This window comes from Harpia harpyja, chromosome 13, assembly GCF_026419915.1.
Source record: "Harpia harpyja isolate bHarHar1 chromosome 13, bHarHar1 primary haplotype, whole genome shotgun sequence".
Lineage (NCBI taxonomy): Eukaryota > Metazoa > Chordata > Aves > Accipitriformes > Accipitridae > Harpia > Harpia harpyja.
In genome coordinates this window covers 3001313-3023785 of record NC_068952.1, presented here as the reverse complement: position 1 = coordinate 3023785, position 22473 = coordinate 3001313, and the positions used below count along the sequence as shown (strand labels likewise).

At 36.9% G+C, this 22473-nt stretch overlaps 1 protein-coding gene across 15 annotated transcripts in view; it reads right to left on the bottom strand.

Annotated features, from left to right (window-relative positions):
* The window catches only part of NRXN1 (neurexin 1), a 730978-nt gene that overhangs the window by 424604 nt on the left and 283901 nt on the right, over nt 1-22473 (bottom strand). For all 15 annotated transcript variants that reach the window (XM_052805915.1, XM_052805916.1, XM_052805935.1 and 12 more), the window contains one exon: nt 2608-3046. In XM_052805915.1, the coding sequence (XP_052661875.1) occupies nt 2608-3046 (439 nt within the window). The remainder of the gene's footprint in view (nt 1-2607; nt 3047-22473) is intronic.

Sequence of the window (22473 nt, the reverse complement as noted above, 5' to 3'; positions counted from 1 at the left end):
GGTCTAAGATACTACTCAGCCAATATTCTCATTAAGAAAAATAACAGCATTGCCACTGTTATTGGTACTTCTCCTACTGTAAAGTATTATTGTATTAAAATCATAGAAAATCTTTGATGTCTGGTTCAGATTTCAGCTAAAAATTCAGTTTGTCACTCCGTATGCCTACATATTTATTAACTATTCCTGGTAATATTTCAATGTTTTAAGAAGGGCAAATAGGTACTATGGTCAGTTTTCAAGAGTGACAGGGTAAATAAAGTTCATCCATCTTGATCATAGGTGATTCATCAGCTGCATTAATTTTTCTTTTACATATATATTTGACTATTTATAATTCTACTTAAAAATAATACGCAGTCCTGATCACCAGGTGTGTATTCCTTCCTAAAATTAGTCTACATTCTTGCTGATGTCCATCAACAGTTTTAAAGCATTAAAAGAGTTTAGGGCATACTTTGTTTAATGGCACTTGTGAGCTACAGTTTTTATGAAGCAATGAAAGTGCAGAACATATTTTCAAGTGTAAACAATTGCTATGCATTTATTTCTTTTCTTTGTAGTTGTGTTGACTTTGGATGCAGGAACAAACTTTGCTTTCAGTGGAGTCCCACAGGCATGATTATTACAGGATTTACTGCCCGATATGAATCACTGAAACAGCACTTAAGGAGGAAGCCTGAAATGAAGATTGTAGTATAAATAATATAATGGCTGGATATTCAATCACAACTGAGGATTTTGAGAAGTTGTGTGTTTTGTTGTTTGGGTTTTTTGTTTGGTTGGTTTGGTTTTTTTTTAACCTCAAGAAATGTAAATAAGCAACCGACATATTATACTCAGAAAAATCAAACCCTCTACAATTAGAATTTGAAGCTGCACAGCCTAGGAATCAAATCATTCTTTTTCATAATCCTAGGGCAGACTGATCAATTGAATTTGGTGTGACTTTCAGCATGGATTTGACTGAAATCTTCAATTTAAACCTGCACCTAAGATTCAGTTGATCTGAAATCTGATTTGTGGGTAGTAAGAAAGTCAGTCATAAAACAATAACTTTTGGGGGTGTCCTGGTTTCAGCTGGGATAGAGTTAACTGTCTTCCTAGTAGCTGGTACAGTGCTATGTTTTGAGTTCAGAGCGAAGAATGTTGATAACACTGATGTTTTCAGTTGTTGCTCAGTAGTGTTTAGACTAATGTCAAGGATTTTTCAGCTTCTCATGCCCAGCCAGTGAGAAAGCTGGAGGGGCACAAGAAGTTGGCACAGGACACAGCCAGGGCACCTGACCCAAACTGGCCAACGGTGTATTCCATACCATGTGACGTCCCATCCAGTACAGAAACGGGGAAGTGGGGGGCAGGGATTCGCCGCTCGGGGGACTGGCTGGGTGTCGGTCGGCGGGTGGTGAGCAATTGCACTGCGTATCATTTGTACATTCCAATCCTTTCATTATTGCTGTTGTCATTTTATTAGTGTTATCATTATCATTATTAGTTTCTTCTTTTCTGTTCTATTAAACCGTTCTTATCTCAACCCACGGGTTTTGCTTCTTCTCCCGATTTTCTCCCCCATCCCACTGGGTGGGGGGGAGTGAGTGAGCGGCTGCGTGGTGTTTAGTTGCTGGCTGGGGTTAAACCACGACAGGGGGTTTGAAGTTTCAGAAAGAAATTATAAATGCTAGTCATGGAAAAGGAGTCACCAGAAGGAATAAAGTGGGGAAAACCACAAAATCCAAAAGAAGAGGAGTTTACATTTTTCAACACTCAATTTCACAGTGTACATAAACTTCAGATTGGATACTGATATTAATCAGAAAACTCTCTGATTGACTGAATTAGAGACTCAGTACATTTCCCCCTGCCCCCAAATACTGGCATGAACTACAGGAAAGATACCATAGAATAGATTTGGCCTTGAATTAATGGATATTGATTATTTGCTGAAGTCAAGATATATACACAAGATCAGATGCAGCTGAAACACAAGGACAGTTATAATTTATGCTGTAACAGATTTCAGCAGCATTAGGAAAGAGTTTATGAATTCTTTATTTTTAACCTTTTCAGTGAGATCATTTGTCAAGAAAACTACTACAGAATACGAATCATACTGACAGCATACAGCAAGTCACTTATTTCCATTTCTGCTGATATGTGTTGGTAGCCGTTCATTAGCATATCATTTAATTATGCTGAGATCTGCTCACATGATTGGAATTTCTGTGTTGTTTCCGTGGGCCAACTATCCTCTATGTTGGAGATTATTTTCGGTAATTCTTTTTTCCTTTATTTTTATTCTTTCTTGAAACTTCCCACTTCAGCTATTTGGTGTAAGCAAGCACATAGGGAGATTGCTGTTTGTTTTTGAAGTACACAGCACACTTACTTGCAAGATTAAGTACCTGATTATCCAATAAATGTTAATGTAAGATATTTTACTCTGCAAATCACTTTATTCTGGTACCTGACAGTAATAACTTCTTATATTTCCCTTTTTTTTTTTTTTCAGATGATGCACAACTCTAATGGTGGCAACATAATACATACCCAGTATTCTCTCAAATGCAATGTGAAAAAACATACTGAATATTAAAAAAAGAAGCTTACCTGACCGTCCATCCCGTTGAAAATCCACATGGTACCATTCACCATCATTTACCTTCTTCTGCAAGGCTTTTATTTTTATAGTACCTGATCCCATGTCTAACAGCAGGTAGAGGTGGCCATCAAGCATCTCAATGGCAAAAAAGTCAACTTTCACCATCTGTGGGTGTTTGGCATCTTTTTGATGCCTTGGTTTTCCATGACTGAAAAGAATCAAGCCATTTGGCTCAGTTGTACGAAAGTCAAATGATATTGAGCCTGTTTTCTTGGCATTCCACTTTGGCAAAGAGATGAAGGACTCTGGTGTTTCAAATGTGATTGGATCTAAGGTTGCAACATTCTCACATTTAAATGCTACAACCCCATGAATCTTCATTTTAGGATCTCCTTGCTTGGCAAGTCGAGATAACTCCAACCTGACATCGTTATTTTTATAAACAACCTGCAAGCAAAGCAAAGAAGTTACTAAGAGGAACTTGACCATTTTAAGCAAACAGACATAATCCTGAATAGGCATATTATTTAAAGGACAATAATGATGTTATATGAATATGATAATTTACATATACACAAAATTAAATAACTATTTTCATTGACTAATGATTTAATAACAGTTTTCATTAAACCAAAGTTGCTCTAAAAATATCCCTAGAGTCAATTCAAACAATCTGAAAGAATCTGCACATAATTTACACTATCAGTTACAAATTAGCTTGCATAGCCTTGATTGCTTAGAAGCCCTCTTTGCACAGCCATTCTGCTACGTTAGAGAAGCATTAGAGTTCTTCTTTCTCTAAACCCTTTGTCACCATCTTAACTCTTCTGTTCATGTACAGAAAATGTACCAAGGTCAGATACTTTATAATTTAACATCTTTTCAATTTGTCCTTGGGGCTGAGGAATAGTAGCATCCAATAGTACTCATGAAGCTGTAAAATAGGAAAACTAGTATCATACAGCTCAAAACAGACAAAAACAGGACGATCTCTGAGCCCGTTCAATTGGACAAAAAATAAACCCACTTATGTATTTTCCATGACTGAAGATTTTTCTGATAAAAATGAAAGGCAATATTAGTTTTAAATCCAACTGACCTCCACAGCAAATATTCTTGCTTCAAGTCACATATTTACTCTGCCCAGAGAAGCCCGTCATGATATAACCAGTTCCCAGGGTTCTAGTCTTTATTAGTATATTCTAAAATTGCTGCTATTTCTGTGGTGTCCAGGATACAAGGACTGCTTAAATGAAGCTCCCAATAGCAAAAGTGTGCACAAGTATTTTGTCATTTATTGAATAATTAAAAATATTGACATGCTCAAGCTAAAATACCACTGAAGGGCTGAATATGAATGCATGGTGACAGAAGCTAAAACCTTCTTCTCTCTTTCTAAAGTTAAGCCTACATTAGAAAGCAATTTAGAGCAAAAGCAACAGCTCAGCAAATCAAAGCACTTTGTGCTGAGGCTTCTTAATCTACAGATTCTATACCATTCAGGACTAGATCATGTCTGGCCCCTGATCCAGTGTTCCAACTATACAACGTAGTCTGAAGCTGTTCAGGGGAAAGTGCTTACTGAATACTTAGGGTAGAGCTTCTGGATTAATTTCCTCTGAAGCCTAGCTTGAACACAAATGAAACCCACTCTGCAAAATGAACTGACACACAGTAAGTGGAAGAGACAGGGTATGCAGTGCAGAACTGTGCTACTGTTAGAAATCAAAACACTAGCAGACACACAATCTAAGATGGCATACCCCACAAGTGGTAGCTGCTATTGAAAAATGGTGTTTAAAGATAACAGAATGCTAAAGAAATGATTGATAGATTGACAATTTTTTACTGTAAGAATTGTTTTCTTTCAAATTACATCATTATCCACCCAGCAAATTTCATCATAAGCCATGGCAGAATTATTCTACTACATTAAAAATGTGTCCTAAAAGCTAATAAATAAGCCTATTTCTCCATTTTATTTCAGAGTTCAGTACAAATACTGCTGTTGCCACTGGAGCTGTGTCTCCAAAGACAACAAATAAACCTTACTGTAGATTCCTGACAGCAGAAACGATACTCTGCCAGAAAGAGGCAGGGAACACGTGTTGCCTTCTTATAAGTGAAGACATCAGAAGTGACTAGAATTGGACTACCTTGTAATCTTAGAGAATAACGATCCATATTTGCATTTATCAAATACTTCTGTAACACCTCCGAGATCGCAGATTATGTGAAGGAATTTAGAAGAGTACTAGAGAATAAGCACATGGACTGGGGTGACTGTCTTTAGAGTGAAGAAAGCCAAAAGGTAGAAAAATGCAGCAAGTAGTCAGTAGCCTGGCAGGCAATATTACTTGGAGATATCTGGCCTCACGAAACATTGGTCACTTTCTATGGCAAGAGGGATTTTGGATAGCTTCCACCTCATTTGAAGGAGTTACAGGGGGCAACCTTTCTAGAATAGACTGAAAAGCATTAAACAGAGGCTAGAGGATATGATAAAAAAAGGAACAAATGGGCTCTCATTAGAATTAAATCATGCTGTTGACAATGAAAATAATTAAGGCAACAAAGAACATGAGGAGAAAATATTCTTTAATTGCCTGCTGAACAAAGGTAGGTACCAGGACAATACAAATAAACGTACAAAGAGAATTTCTTGTTTATGGACAAATCCAAATTGTCTGATATTAATGAAAGCTGGTTGACTGAATAATAAAATTAGTAGTTAATAGCTATTTCAGAAAAACCGAGCAGACAAAAGGAGACCTAAGCTTTCCTTGATGTATAAAACAGCTCTATAGGCTTTGAAGTCATTTGCCAACTCAGAAACAATAATTTTTAATAAATACAGTTCAAGGACCTGATGGACAAAGTGCAAACAGGAATACTGGCAATAGTTTTCTCGATAACTCATCACCAGCTCTTTAAATAGCTTAATAGATAACATATGAGGGAAAAATTGCTACAGCACTTCCATAACAGTGGCAAATACTGGGAATTCTATGCCACCAATATTAAAAAGTTATTGGAATCCCTGAATATTGCATATGACAATTTCTTACTTCCATATTCCACAATTAAATCTTTGTAGTTACTGAGATGTGAATGATTGCATCTTACTACATTCATTGTGTGGAAACAAAATAAAGTCTACATCTATGTTTTAGAGTGTTTATGTTCTAAGTTTTAGGATGTTTCTACTCTTTTAATCTTATGAAATTGAAAATTTGGAACTGAATTATCGTGGATAATTAGTATTAAAACAGGAATATATGAACCATAACTGAAAACCATAATTGAAAAGAACTGTAGACTATTAACTGAACACAGCTGGTGTTTGGAAGACCATTTCCTGGTGTTATGCTGAGATTCTTACCCCTCTCCCTATCCATGAAAGATGTACTCAGCCATCAGTGAAGCACAGCAAAAAGGGAAAAAGCAGTATGCACACAAAAAGTAGTAGTCATTAAATTTTGGGAAAAAAACTGAACAGGAAGGAATAATTCTGAGACTAATATCTGCTTTATAACACTTGGAGGTATATGCTTCAGAATCAATAGCCTCTAGAGTACAAATAATTTACTCGTTATTTTCCGAAGATTCTGCCTTTTTTTTTTTTTCCCTTCTGGGTACATAAGGACAAACATGCTTTTAGTAGGGCTTATATTATCCACTGCTATTTCCATCTAAGACACCCAACATATTGTTCTTTAACGTTAACTCGATACATTCTCCCTCCAACAGAGACATGGATCCGCAATTAGTCAAGTGAAGGTAATTTGCAATGGAGAAATATTTGAGTCACATTCACCTTTACTCCTACACAACATACCAGTAAGTATCCTTGCATCGCTATGTGCTTTCCTAGCATCTATTGGGCTGGCCCTGTTAATAACTTGATTGCTCTCACACTCTCATACCTGAGCAACAATAATAAAATTTTCCTGCACGTGGAACTGCAGCCCTCAGGGAATTGTCTCATGCTATGAAGAGCACCTTGAATTTGTCTCCTATTCACTGTATTCTTTCCTCTTAATATTAAGTAAGGTTGAAGACCTCAGTCTTTAAAATATATAATTACCTCATTCTTGGAAACTGCAAAAGGTCACCTAAACTCCCAAGAAAAAAGGAGCAGTTAGCAATTCCCTGCATAACTTGCAACTGAGCTATCCAAAGTAAGGTATAAATTTGTTTTCCAGGAGAGAAGGGGCAGACCTATATGTAATTTTACAATCAAGATATGAGCTGCCTTTACTACCATCTAGGCCAACCACATGCCAGGTAACTTACAATATCATAGTGCTGAGTCTTAACAAATAAGTCCAGCTAAGAGACAGCAAATATTAACTTAAGCTCAGCACTCTCTTTAAAGTGGTCTGTGGTCATCTTGGAGCACAAGCAAAATTAATTCATGCTTCCCAAAGATATATCATGTATATAATTTATCGCAAGCCAAGGCCCTAGTCTGCAATGAACTATAGAAATGTATTAAGAATTCACTACAGAACTTGCCAGTCGTCATGGCAGGTGCCTTCCACAACAAAAAAACGTAGCAGAGCAGCCAATGAAAATATATGAATAAATTGGCAACGTATAAACGTATGAATGACTTTGAGAAAAGGTGAAGGAGAGACAAGGAATGTCCTGTTGATATGAGAGATGTATCCTAAATATACAACAGTTCAAATATCAAATTAAAAGTCAATATAACAGAAACGTCAACAAAACCCTACCAGTTCTTTCTACTGACCCTATCCCATGAAATTTAAAACCATGAAAGATGTGAAAGGATCTAGATTTCAAGACCATTTTCAATTCAAAGTGCAGCCCTTTCCACATTAAAGATTCCTTTTTGTATTTTGTACATCAAATACTATGCGTAAAGAAATGGCATGACTCTTAAATATTTCAGAATACTGACTCTGCTAGCAATAGCCTTTCAATCACTGGGATTAAAAGCCTTTAAATGACTATGAAGCATTTCTTTCAAATTACTTTATATTATTAAAACCAAATATGATCCTTAAGGAGCTAACCACATCACTTAATTTGCAGCATCTATGTTTCCTTGAGAATCAAAGAGAAACCAGGAGTTCAGAGCACCTACATTATGATAGTGCTCTGAAGAGCTTATCTATTTACTTAATAAGGAGGTGAGGAAGAAATATTTTTCTAAATGCAATTTGAATGAATGGATGAATCCAGTCTCTAAATCTGTTGAAAAAATGAATCATATAAATCTTTATGCTACCCTAAAGCAGTATTTTCGTATTTTCATATTTTCCTGAAACCTGGATTACACGGTGCAAACAATGGCATTTAATACTCTAAAATGGAGACTAGTATCATCCAAAATGGCTCAGGTAGGTGCTGCTAACCTACAATTTCATGCTGCACAGGGAAGTCAGCAGGAGATAACTTACTGATGTCAAAAACTGTAGCAACAGGACTTACAGTAAGTGAAGCCTAAGGCAATTTTATCAGCCTGCTTTAACAGCCACTAGAATTTCTGTGCTCATTGAGAACTACCTGGTGCATACGGCATCACATTCCCCAGAAATCCAAAGGCAAAACTGACCATTGAGAGTTATCATGTATTTTTTTTCGTATTTGCTGAATGGTTTTGAACTAATCCATGAATGTCAGCTTCTCACAGGAGGCTTGTCATTTTGCTAATACGCCTCAATTCATTTCCAAGCTCCAAAATGAATATATCAAGGAACACAATAAACTACAGACTATTTATGCAAAATTTAAGGAGCCCCAGTTCAAACGTTTGCAATGGGGTGTATTTTTGAACACAATGTGAAAGCACACACTATGAATGACAACAGCTATTCAAGCCTCTATGATTACTCAGCTTTATAAAACAGCATTGTTTTCTGAATACAGAGAAGAAATTAGCAGGTATAATGAAATCTCCAAGGAAACTATTTATTTATCCTCACATGAAATGATTTTAATTTTCCTGGGGGGGGTCTGTGCATGTGTGGTGGGGCATTTAGAAAGGGGGTCATTTTGAGCACCAAAACAAAAAACGAGTGTCTATAGACTCCTACTGAGGGGGAGGTAAGCCTCAGGACAACAGGACAGGGTACCATAGTATAGATACATAAACACCTGGAGAAAACGATAGCACGTGCGTTTTGCTGCATTATTTTAAATCAATTAATACGGCCTGGGAAACTGCTTCACAAGTTTCAGCTCAAAAAAAAGCTTGACTTAATAAAAAAAAAATTAAAAAAAAGCATGTCTTAACTACAGTGCCACAGATTCCATGGAATATATATCTGGGAAATTCACATTCTCCTGCCTCTTCTTCCTGTCCACTCTGAGCATCCAAAACCGTGGAGTGGAAACAGAGTACACTCAACCCTCCATACACTCTACTAAAATTGGACTTGGCTCTTCCACAGTGACAGAAGAGGAAAGAGACCCACATGAAAGGCTCACGATTGTCCAAGTCCAAAGCAGTACTGAACACTGCTCAAGTTATCCAATAGGAGAAAAAAGAATCTGAATGACTGAAAATGTAAAATGGCTATATTAGGCCTGCTCCCTCTCAGGGGTGGCTTTTGAAGATATGAAATGGACTTTTTCAAGGCTAACATATTGTTCGTATAGCATGATCAAATACTTTGTTCTACTGTTTATAGCTTCAGATATAACAAATATATTTTAAAATCAGACATACTCTCTACAGACTACTTTGTCCTACTAGGTAGAAAGAAAAGAATCATTAGAATAATTCTTGCCATTAGAAGCCAGGACCATTAATCCAGGATTTAACCTGCATCTGAATGCCTCACAGAGAACTTAACTTTTCTTTGCTTCTCTGTAGAATGGGTACACCGTTTCCTCACAGGGTAGAAACTTGCCTGAAGACTGAAGTTTGCATTACCAGCATCGGATCTAGTGGAGCTTTGTCCAAAGTAAGTCATATTTACACACACATTTCCTATAGAGTGTCATCAACCCCCTCCCCCATTTTCTTTTTAAGGAAGATGGAAGCCACTATGACAAAAAGAGTATGATATTCCAACTTTCTAGTATGCAACTACAGAGTACAGACCACATTGGCCATTCAAATAGAAAAATAAAACGTACCCAATCTGGTCAAGAGCTACACTCAATAAGAGCTGGGCTTGAACAATCCATGTCTCAAGGTAAACATAAAAGTATAATACATTATGCCATGATAATACACTCGGCTAGTGCTTTAATGCCACACTGAACGGCTAACTAGAGGCAATAAATTTGTGATGTTTATTGTTTCTGTAACTAAGCAACATGAACATTTTCTGCACTCATCTGTCTTAACATTACAGGATACATTGCACATCAGACTTTTTAAAACTTCTATTCACAGAAAGCAGACATACTTAATGCACAGAAATATATGTTCTATTTAAATGCTTATTATCATATCCCTGCAAATTCTAGGAAAGCAAATGAGTACCAAAAAAAGGGTAAAAAAATTAGCATAATTATGTGGAATTCCACTATGAATTCAATAGCCCATCTGAAGGTCCACTGTAGGCTGAAAACCATCACTGTCCTACCCCCAAACAATGATGTTAAAAGAATGCCAAAAAAAAAAAAGGGAACAATAAATAGCTCACAATTTGGTACAGGGAAGATACCTTAATTACTCTAAGGCAATGAAAAGAGTTGGCAATGATTACATACAGTTCTAGAAACTAATACCATACTAACAGAATCATAGTAAAAATAATAGGTATATTGTGAATGTTAGAGGGCACTGTTCTAAGAAACGTCTTACTTGCTTTTCTTTAGATTCACTTTGCAGTACTGGGAAAGTCAGCTCAGTTTCATGCATTAGTCACCTATTTGCAGAATTAATACAGTTGTGATAGCTGACCTAGGCAAACTGGTCTCTTCTGCTGGAGGTTCGAATGCTGGTCTCTGAACTGTTTGTTTGTTTCTTTTGTCTCCCACTTAGACTGCCTGAATAGACACATCTAAAGAGGATGCCAGAGAATGCCTTTTGATGTTCTAGGTTACTGGCATATCATTTAACATTTTATATTAGCAGAAGTTAGAAAAAAATCAACTTTTTCTTTTTTTAATGACATTGATAATGGGATTATTATGTTTTTCACCCTGCTGTGGACACAAGTCTTTTGAAGATCTTTTTTCCCCTCTTCAATAGACTATTTTGTTATTCTTTGTATGTCCTGCTGTCAGCTGCCAGACTGCTAAATGTTTCTGACTGTGGTTGCTATGCTTTCTGTTTTTAAGAAATGGGTTCAAGTTTTCTCCCCCCTGCCCCACCACCCCTCTCTTTTTTTTTTTTTTTAACTTCCCATGGAAAAGACTCATAGAAATTTCTTGGCAACATCTAAATTGCAGAACTTAGGAACAAATTGGTTCCACAGAAGCTCAATCAGCTTCCAAGTAGGAATAAAGCCTTTACCAAGACATAAATCACGAAACAAAACCAAGAGAAATGAGAATCACCAAAAGGAAAACAAAATATATTATTTGAGGCAAAAGCAGCTTTGAATTAATACATTATATAAAGTCTAAGGAAGAAAACAAATGATATGGTACCTCCTATGACTGTTTGGGAAAAGAAAGGGCTACACGATACTCAGCTGTTGTGCTGGATTTCAGTTTTTTCCTCCCCTTTCTTTCACAGTGCAGCAAGAGTTACCAAAGACTAATTCTGCAGAAAAGTCAGAAACATGCTGTTTTTCCTCTTTCCCCATTAACCATTCCTGCCTGAGATCAAGCACAAGAACTCTTTAGGGACTGCAAGAAAGAGGCACTGTAAAGCAGAACGCAGTAATTACTATTGTAGGGTTCAAGCCTCATTTCTTTAGCATAACATTCGTTATATGCTAGATTTTTTTCAATCTTTACCACCTAAAGCTTTAAATCTAGGGTCAGAAAATTAAGAAGCAAATTATGGGAAAAGGCAAAAATAATGTAAAAATGAACGTTCTAAGGAACATCTCAACTCAAGTGCATCTGAAAGAAATGTGGCAGATGTACTTAAAAATTGAGCTACCTTTAATTAGTGTAGGAGTTGTATGGGGGAAAAAAATGGAAGTGGTCACAAAAAGAGAAAAAGAATGAACCTCAAATTAAAGAGAAAAGCTAAAATGGACCCAACACAGAATCCAAGTTTGGGAGATCAGTGATCTGAAGACAAACTAACAAAAACTTGCTAAAAAAACCCAATCACCAATACATGTAACCCTGCATGTCTACAAATATTTTAACAAATCTTTTTTTCCATATTAAACATATTTGAAAACATATATAAAAAACAACTGTAGGCTGCAGAACATCAATTCTGCATATCCTTTGGTGAAATGAGGGGGATTTATTCCACCCCCACTAGCTTTCCTTCCTTCCTTCAGCCTCTCCCATCAGTATATCAGTAGCTGCCAACTTACGGCTCTTCGCCTTATTACTTCTCCAGAATAATAAATACCTGACTGGCTTTTTCTTTCCCTTCTCTCCCACTTGTGTAGGTTACTCTCACATCTAGCTGAATAGCTAGCTCTTGGCTGTGGGTGTTTCTGGCTGCTTTCTGTTTTGGACTCATCTGCTCCATTTCCTGATTCCTGGTTTGAAAGAACCTTCTGTTCCACTGAGAGGAAAATAGCCCTCTAATCCCAGGCTGAAATGCCATGCCTATTGTATGAATTTACAGCCAGCCTCCATATAGATAGCATCCTTCCCTTTCAGCTCTGTTAGCTGACTATCTGTTCAGTGAAGTTGGCTACTTGTTGGCAAGCTATAGAAACTTTCCTTCTCCCATTCTGGGAGCCAGCACAGTACCTAGCTAGGTTGGCAGCTCTCTGATTTCAGTTTGTGATATTAATGTAGTGACAGTTTATACAGTTGTTGGCGAAATTCTGCCCTACCGTGATACATAAATAGTCTCAAAAAAAAAAAAAATCAAATTCCCACCCACTAACTACACTGCTAGCTTTCCTTTTGCTGGTGGAGTGACTGATACATTCCTGGAAGACATCCAAGAAAATTCTTCCCTACCTTCACCTGCAATTTCTTATGAATCCTTATAATCCTTTTAAAATATCCTTTTTGTTTTCCAGTACTGCAACTTTAGGAATGGTTCACATCAGTGTTTTGAAACAATCTTTGCCTTCTCAGATACCCATGACAATTAGAAGCTAAGTTTTCTGTAGTACTTCTGCATGCAAAGTTATTACTGTAATTCCAACACAAGGTACATGGTATCAAGCTGCCACGTTTTTCAGAGGCAGCTTTTCCTTCACCATCTCTCAATGATATAGAGAGGTACACCTCAAGGCTGCTGGGCAGTGCGTTCCTTTGCACTCCGTTCTGTGCTTACATTCCTTTTCTAAACAACCTGTATTTCCTGAAATGACAGATAAAAAACAGTACTTGCACAGAGAAGTAAGAGCAAAAGCGGGGCTTTTCCACCTCAAACACTGATTTGTGTAGGGCACAATGTGTGTGGCTAAAAGCAATTTATAAATTTTCAAGAAAAGAATTAATTCATGGGATATTTCTGAGGCATCTCTTTTATACTTAAGGCATCTTTAACCACAGCCTACCTATAGCCATCTTTATGTTACTAAACTTTACTGAGGTTAAAGCTGTCCTCCAAACTAAACTTGCTGAACTAATCCAAATTAATTATCATCATTATAATGAGAAGGAGCAGGGATGTATTATTTGGTTTTCAAGATGTGGCATCTCATAGTGAGAGAACGAAGCAGAGCATGCATACTTAAGTATGGTGTTTAAAGGGTCTGATTCCGCTGGATGACCTTCAAGCCTGAGACTTTGGTGTCAGCTTAGTGCTAAAGGAATGTCAGATAATAAAATCCTCTTTTGGTTCTGTACTAAGAGGTCCTCAGCCTCAAGCAAAATCAATTCTTTTGACAGATAATCAGTAGAAACACACAATACTACAACAAACTTTTTCTAAAAACATTCAAGAAAAACAGCTTGCCATATAAAACGAACTACAAACAAGTACCTGTACACAAGCTATTACTGGTTATTGTAGTCTAATGCATATGCAAACTTTTAAAAGTGTACTGTTCTGCAAATATCAGAGGTTTGCTACAATATTTTTGCTTACGTGTGTCTGTCACAATAAATACACCTCACAGTTTTTATTTGGAAAATAGTTATGAAGAGTACTAAATCTTAGGAAAGGGTAGACAGCGCAGTTAAGCATTTCTCACTTCCTCATGCCATTGCGTACATCAATTGAATGCCTCAGCAATGTTCTGACATTTGTTTTCACCTTTAAATGTTTTAGGGTTTGTGGTTTTTTTTTCATTTCAAATAAACACTTCAACTTGAAGCTACCTTTTATATCAAGCATATTTGAAATGTTTTGAAATATTACTTCAGAAAAGTGAGGGGAAAATAAGCTTTTCCTCAGGCAAAAGTGTCAGGCAAAAATGATTTTCTGACTATTTTTGCTAAAATACTTTATTGGCACTACATGTATGATGTGCTGAATTATGTATAAATAAAAAAATCATAAAGGGTATACATGAAACGTAAAGAATGAATTTAGGCAGCCACATCCATACTACTAACTACTGCTTGTGTTCACCTCAGTACAACTCCTTTCAAAAAACCAAAACAAGATTATGCAGACTTGTAGCATGCATTTGCTTTGGGAAAGTTTGCCAAAATTATTTTCAAGATTCTGCTCTCTGTAGTGGGGCCTTAGTCCCACGGAAGCCACTATTTACTGGTTAAAGACTGTGAGAAAGCCTACTATACAAAGACTGATTCAGAATTAAGTATCAAGCTGGTGATGGTGTCTAATAAAAACTTTAATTCATTAGACGATAACACATAAGAAGGTAAAACTCAATGTGGTATGAGCCTCATGATTACTGTAGCCCACAAAGAAGAAAAGCACTTGCCTTTCTGCAGAAAATGAATTCAGAATAGTCTCATTCTGATTAAAAAGCAGATCTGAAGACAATATTTAGTAAGCAGAAAAAATATCTATATAAGGTATTAGTTTTAATATGTACCAATAAATAATACCAGGGCATAAGAACAAATCCTACTGTGCATACGCACCTGATGCCAGCAGAAAACAAAAGGGCACACACTTTCAGAAAATGTAATGTTGATACTTTACTCTTGTAGAACCTGACCTGCTCATGCTATTTCCATTTATATTTACTTCCATTCTGTAAAGGGTTCTTTATGTGTTACCAGGTGGACATCCACCACTGATAAATGACAGAAATGACTGCTTTACAAAACATGAACATCCCCCCCCAGCATCTCCTGAAAGTTTCAACTTAAAAAGAAAAGGAGAATTTTCAAAGCAAGAGCTCTAGGGGGTTTTGTGCCACTTTGTTTTTTAGAACCTTTCAGGGCTGTTACCTGTATGTACAAGTGACAGATTTAGTTCTCAAGCAAAAAAAATGGGGATAGCATTCAAAGAGTGCATGGGGATATTCAGTATGCACAAACATCCATACAAGACTTTGACCCAATGCTCAAGTATTCTTTTGAAAATATGGCCCTCTGACTAGAATCCAGCCAGATTTCTTTAAGAAAAGCAAATGACTGAAAGGATGCACATAACAATACTACGTACTTTTTTAAATTCTCAGAAAAAAAGTTTAAAATTTAAAAGAAGTTCTAGAATAATCAGATTAAAATTGTTTCCAAATTGAGCTGTAAGAAAATTGTTTAAAAAGCTGTTCCCTTTCTTTCCAGTGAATTGTTTAATTTCTGATTTAAACTTTAAGCTTTCTTTCAAACAGTGCAAGAATATTTAAAAACAAATCAGTACAATTGAAGACGATGAGAGTTCTAAATTGAAAATTTTAAAATGTCATCTTTTCCTCTTGAAGTCCATTTTGACACAAACAACGTAGCTGACCTTAGAAAAAGCAAAAGTTATAACCAGTTACCCACTGAAGGATATTTTTTACATTCCTCCATCTTTGACCTCTCAGCACAGTCCCTAGCTGAGTACGGCAACACGCTTTCAAAAGACAAGCTTGGAAACTAAAATTCTTAGCCACCCTTGCTATTAATAATCATTGACTCAACAGATACAGTGGTCTCACGGTATGATTTTTGCTGTAAGTCAAGCTATTTCTAAGTCTGTCTCACAGGAATGACAAACTTGACAACTTTATGCTTCCTAACAACTTCCTCTAAGCTTATAAGAAAAGGGAGGTTGGCATACTGATTAATGTGATTTAATTAAACTTGGAGTATCTGTTCTTAACCATTACGTAGCTAAAGTTTGCCATTTACTTCATACCTGAATAAGGGATTGCAAAACACTATCTTTTTCAACTGCATAACTGGCACCACAAATTACATCATAGGTTACTACTGCTAAACTGGGACCAATTTACAAAACATCTTAATGTACCAAGTTTTTTGGTCTCTTTCCCTCCCCCCGCCCCTTGGTTTTTGTTTGTGGGTTTTTTTGGTTTGGGGTTTTTTTTGGTTAGGGAAAAGTAACAAAAAATATGCTCCTGCTCATCTCTGCTATAGTTCTTTAGCTGAAATAACAGTGATCAGAAGTTTTCTTACCAGTTTCAGTATACCAGCATTTCAATTCTTGAAATTGATAAGAATGGAATCCCCAAAACACAGATACAACAGAAGTATTTCTACAAACCTTTAAGGTGTCAAATGTGCTAATTATTTCATTTGCATGTTCACAGGTGAGCCAAAATACTTAAGCTTTTACCCATGCAAGTCACCTCACTGAACTTTCAATATCCTTTATAGCTCTTTACACTCTTCATAGGCATAACCTTATTATTTGCAACTTTGAAGATATCCGAGCTGTACACGTAACTAAAAAAAAAACCAACCCAAATTTGTACAGGCTACAATTCTTACAACCAATAAAGAGAGGTCTCAGTTGATATCAACATAAGCATTTTTTTTTTAGACTAGATACATATCTAGTGCTGCAAATACCTGAAAAACTGACTATGGACTTTTGAATGAAAGAATATGCCCATCTGAACATACTAGAATACTAAGATATTTATAAAATTGACTTAGCAACTGTTTTATGTTGGGGGTTTTTTAAAACCCTTTTGATAGCTTCCCAATGTGTTAAATCTATATTAAACATTTTTTATGAAAAACTGGGGAAAATATCAATCTAACCTTCATCTAAACATCTTGAAACAATTGTGAAAATGTCAAAGTATAGCTGTATTTTTAGTTCAACAAATAGATGATATCAGGAGTGGCTTAATAAGGACATACAGATTTTTATACTTTTACAAATCTTTGTTAAAAAGTTTTAAAGCATAAATTTAATCATTACTATCTGAAAAGTAAAGAAGTAATTCTTGTCTCATTATTCCTTTCAAGTTGTCCAGTCAAAACTTAGAAAACATGCACCATCTAGATGGCAAAGAAGCATCTCAGTCCTCAGTAGCTCTTAAGCATATGAAATTGCCTGGGATAAGTCTTGGAAAGAGAAAAGTTGTTTGTTTGTTTTCTTTTCTTATACAACTGTATTAATTTCATAGCACAAATGCTATATTTTAAGTAACTGGATATTATAATTCTTGTCTTAAAACCTGTCTAAATTAAAAGAGAATTTTGGAATGCCATTTCCTAAATAAATATTCTGCTTCAATGTTATGTCCTTAAAGTCTAATATTAGAAAATACTATTTTCTGAAAGAAATATAGTAAGTACTGTTTAATGTTTTTTGAGGGAGGGGTTTTTTTTTTGGGGGGGGGGGGAAGGGAACATGACAAATACCCCTCAAATTCTTCATCTGCACTCCTCTCCCCCTTTTTTTTTTAAAACTAAATTACATGCAGGGGTGTGTGTGCATCCAGCTTTAAAATACAATCCTGCAAGCAACCATCAATACTACATTCTTCGCAAAACATGAAGCAGGAAAAAAAAAATTCCATTTACTTTCACTATTAGAATCCTGAGAAAAGAAAAGTTACAGCTGCTAGAACAAATCATCTATAGCAATAATCACAATTATAGTTAATCTGTTTTCCACTGCACAAATGAAAACAGCAGATTTCAGCTGCTTTTACCAGATTCCACTGCTCTGGATCAGATTAGATCCAGAAGAAGGTAGGATAAGGTGTTAGGTGCTAACTGTTAAGTGACACATGCACACAAACACACACGCAATTTTACTCCTGTGGGCCATCTCCCATCTTGGAAGGTTTTTATTTGTTTTTATAATAGTAATCAATATATTCAGAATAAAGGATTCACTTGAATTCATTTCTTAATTCTTCAGGGACAAAGTATATGCTGGTTTACAGGTTTTCAAAGATTGCCTAAATAAAACTAAGAAAAACTTTATCATAATGGTCGTATCAAAAATGTTTCAACTACTGATGTGGAAACAGGCAATAAAGTCTCGGCAAATCTGATTGCTTCATACGCCATACATGGACAAGAGCATTGTTCAAACAGACAACTTTGGTATGAACTTAAACACAAAGTTTACAGCCAGCACAATTCAGTGCTATTTTACAGTAATGAAGTTTTCCGATCAACTCAGTGAAGTTTGTGTGTGTGTCCCTAAAAGCAAACAATCTCAGCTGAGAAAACACAGAACAGATCAGCTAACTCCTGGAGTTTTTACAGAAACTGAAGTATCATACTATGCTTTGTAAATGAGTACATCTTGTAAGCAAAGGTTGTAAGGACCTGGAAGGTGACATCTAGGTGTTCATACTGGCCAATTTTACCAAACATTTTGGACTCCGATGATGCATTACAGTAATATGCTCTCACAGAACTTTCTGTTGCTATCTGTTAGTGTAACACATCACCAAACAGCTGTCACTAATATGATTTATTACTAGTTAATGTGGAAGAGATGCCAGGGTCATCGTCCAAATGCTACAAACTACAGTTTTGTATCAAATGATCTTAAGATTAATATTTCCAGTAAGGGAGAGAGAATCTTGACTAAAGAAATGAAAAATTTAGGCAGCAAACATCTAAACACATATGAACATTGCTCTCAAACAAGGTTTGCAGCCTTATAATGTCCAGGACAATGACATTTTGATAATTTATGTTCTACAATTCTGAAAGAACAAGACTCATCAACATCTTCCTGTCAGGTTCTGGCTACTTGTGTCAGTTAACTGGCTAGCTCTTGAAATTCGATCTGCATTTTACTATCTTTTTAATTTGCCTTATCTCACACAGAGCAAAATATTTCATTTTTTCCAAATATAGTGATTGCCAAAAAATAAGGAAAAAGGATTTTCTTTTCAAACATTTTCTTGGAACAGTTTTTCCTGTATCTTGCATATTTCCACTTTAATCCTGATGTTGCTGAGTTGTGCTGAATATTTAATTTATGCTAACCTGTCCCTTATTTTTTTCCCCCCATCTATATAGGTATGAATATTTATGAATGCAGCCGTGGCTGACCTGCAGCTTGTATCATCTGAAAAACATATGCACACTGGGCACATGGGATGAGAAGGGAGGAAGACTAGAATTTGTTTTTCCATCTTTTGAACACAAAATAAGCACTATGCATAAGAATTGCCTGAATGGAAAGGAACATGCTGTTCCTTAGAGTAATTATTTTAAGCATCCCACCTAGAGGCTCAGGAAACTCTCAGTCATTTCCAAGCTCTGCATGGGCACAGTAAAAAGAAAAGGAGGAAAAAGGGCATGGCAACAAATAGGCACACACTGATTGATCAACGGTGTTGCTCAAGTCCACATCAAGGGACCAAAAGATCTCCATGAGTACTTTTAGCTTCTTCCTCTGAGGTATTTCTTGAAAATGGAAGAGAGTAATATATAATCGATAACTCGATACACATCACTTCCAGCCTCCACGGCAGGAGACCTACCATCAGAAGTTTATAAAGACCAAGGGCTATTTGGTATGAAATGAGTATCCTTCCTGCTGGTATTTCAAAGGGCAAATATTCAGAACATCCTATGTGCTGGAGAGAAAATAATTCTTGAAAAACTCCCCAGCCTCCTTTGATTAGTTCCAGCTTGTGCCTATGCGAAGCATACACAAATCCTTGAAGAAATACTGTTAGCATCTGGGAGACAAAGTGCTTTTTCTGAAGGTTAAGTCCTTTAAGGAAGCATACTCCTAAAATCTTCTGTGTTCATTTCCTTTGCATCATTGCAAGTTGTACATTTTAAACTCAATATTACTACCCAGAACACTTACAAATCTTAGAACGGGAATAAAGGATGAAATCCAGGTCACAGTGAAATCACTGGGTCTGTAAACTTCCAGAATTCCCCCCCCAAACACTCCCCTTGCCAGAACACAAATATCCTACATCTTTCACACTCCCTATTTCCCCCTCTTCTTTAAAACAAAAGTGTAATGAATAATGTATATAAAATACTGTTATGGGATATTGATTTACTAAGTTTTTGACAAACACAAACTCACCATGACCCACTGAGTAAAATATGTGGGATATGTTACAGAACTTCTTTCAATGAGCAAAAATCTGTAATACATCTCTAAACGATTCACAGAAATGACTTGTAGCAAACCTATTAAGTCCTGTAGCACAACTCTCCAAGAACAGCATGTTTCCCCACAGAATAGCTTTTGCTTCTTTATACAATCTATTCTGAAGTATCTCAGTGAAGACTGAGACAGGGCTTTTACAAATACCTTTGGGAAAGTGCTCCACTACATAATCTATTCTCACTGTCAATCATTTTTTTCCTAATACTCAGCCAATCTGAATTTTCACGTTAGTAATCCCGTCACATTACTCCCCTTGTGCTTCTGTGCTTTAGCATTTATACTCTTCAAATATTTATAGTTATTGTTACGAAAAAACCCAGACATTTTCCCTCAGCATATCAGTTTCTGTGCCTGAATGCTGTCGGTCTCCCTTGGAGCACTGTATTTCTTTGCACATTCCAAATAACCATCAGAGAAATTAATATTTGTTGTTGCTGGAAAAAATAGCCCATACAGAAAACTCCTTTTCCCCTCACACGCTTTCCTATGAACAACACCCCCTCTTTTTTTATTTTATTTTTTTTTAATCTGCTGTTACATTATCAAAAAGGGTTTATGGAACTGAGTTTTCCAACTAAGGAAAACAAACAGTTACCAGCTAGATATTTTACAGGGAAAAACCCACCCATATATAATCATTTTGGATACCTGGTCCTAACCACAAATGATTACTAACAAACACACTGTATTAACAAAACACAACGTATAATGAAACTATCTTGGAGATCAGGTACGCTTTGATGATCTTTCTATTCTGATTTCAAAAGCTTCAGAACAGATGTCTTAAAAAGGAAAATAACCTTTCTTTCCCTCTCTCTTTCTTCATTATTGCCTCTTAACTTCATTAGAGACCCAAACTCAGAAAACCACATCCTGCACCTTTCACGCTTCAGAGATCATTGTCTATCACGATACAGTTAGCTCACAACACAAATTTAAATTCCTTTATGATAAGCAACATTTTCTCCTCTCCTAGACTTTCTCCAATTTGCTTTCCATAGAGTTATAGAATAGTCCAGGTTGGAAGGGACCTCAGAAGATCATCTGGTCTAACCTTTCATGGGAAAGGGAGCCTACATGAGATTATCTAGCACCCTGCCCAACTGTGTCTTGAAAACCTCCAGCAATGGGGACTCCACCATGTCCCTGGGGAGGTTGTTCCACTGATTGATTGTTCTCATTGTACAAAATCTCTTCCTCATATCAAAATAAAACATCTCCTGGTGCAAATTGCACCCATTGCTCCTTGTCTTCTCCATGTTGCTCCTTGTGAAGAAAGAGCCTCTGTCCTCTTTGTAGCCACCCTTTAAGTACTGGAATACTGTGATGAGGTCCCCCCGAGCCTTCTCTTCTCCAGGGGGAAAAGAACCTGCACCCCCTTCAGTCTTTCCTCATAGGACAAACCCTCCCAGCCCTTTTAATCACCTTCATGGCCCTCCTTTGGACCCTCCCCAGTCTTTTCACCTCTTTTTTGAGTTTTGCAGACCAGAACTGGGCACAGTATTCCAGGTGCAGCCTGATGAGTGCTGAGTAGAGCAGAACAATCACTATCTCTCTGCTAGTACTACCCTTGTGGATACAGCCCAGGATCCGATTTGCCTTTACTGCTGCAGCAGCACACTACTGACTCGTGTTCAGGTTGTTGTCCATCAGGACCCCCATGTCCCTTTCAGCAAGGCTGCTCCCCAGCCATACAGAGCCTAGCCTGTACTGGGCTCTTTGGTTTTGTCATCCTAGGTACAGGACTCTACACTTGTCTTTGTTAAACTTCATACTGTTCTTGCTAGCCCACTCATCCAGCCTGTCCAGGCCTCTCTGGAAGATGGCTCTCCCTTCTGACATGTCCACATCACCACCCAGTTCAGTGTCATCATCAAACTTAGTGAGGGTCCTTTCAATCCCATCATCTAAATCATTTATGAAGATGTTGAACAGTGTGGGGCCCAGTATCAATCCCTGGGGGACCCCACTTGCGACAGGCTGCCAACCTGAATAAAAAACATTGATTAGCACCCTCTGAGTGTGACCTGTTAGCCAATTTCCTACCCATCTCACAGACCACCCATCCAATCTGTCTTGACAGTTTGTCTAGGAGAGGGCTGTGGGAAACAACATCTAAAGCATTGCAGAAGTCCAGGTAAACAGTATCATCCACTGTTGTGTTGCAGAAGGTGATCAGGTTAGTCAGTTCCTAGGTTTTGCTTAATTTTCTCATCTGCTTTCTGTATGCTCCTACGCACCTCATTCAGGTTAATATTTCTTTATTAAACTTCTAGAGCATTCAGTAGTCATCCCTGTAAAAACTGTTGTGAGACTACACATTTGTGTGCCTCTTCCCCATTCATCACTGTTGTGTTTG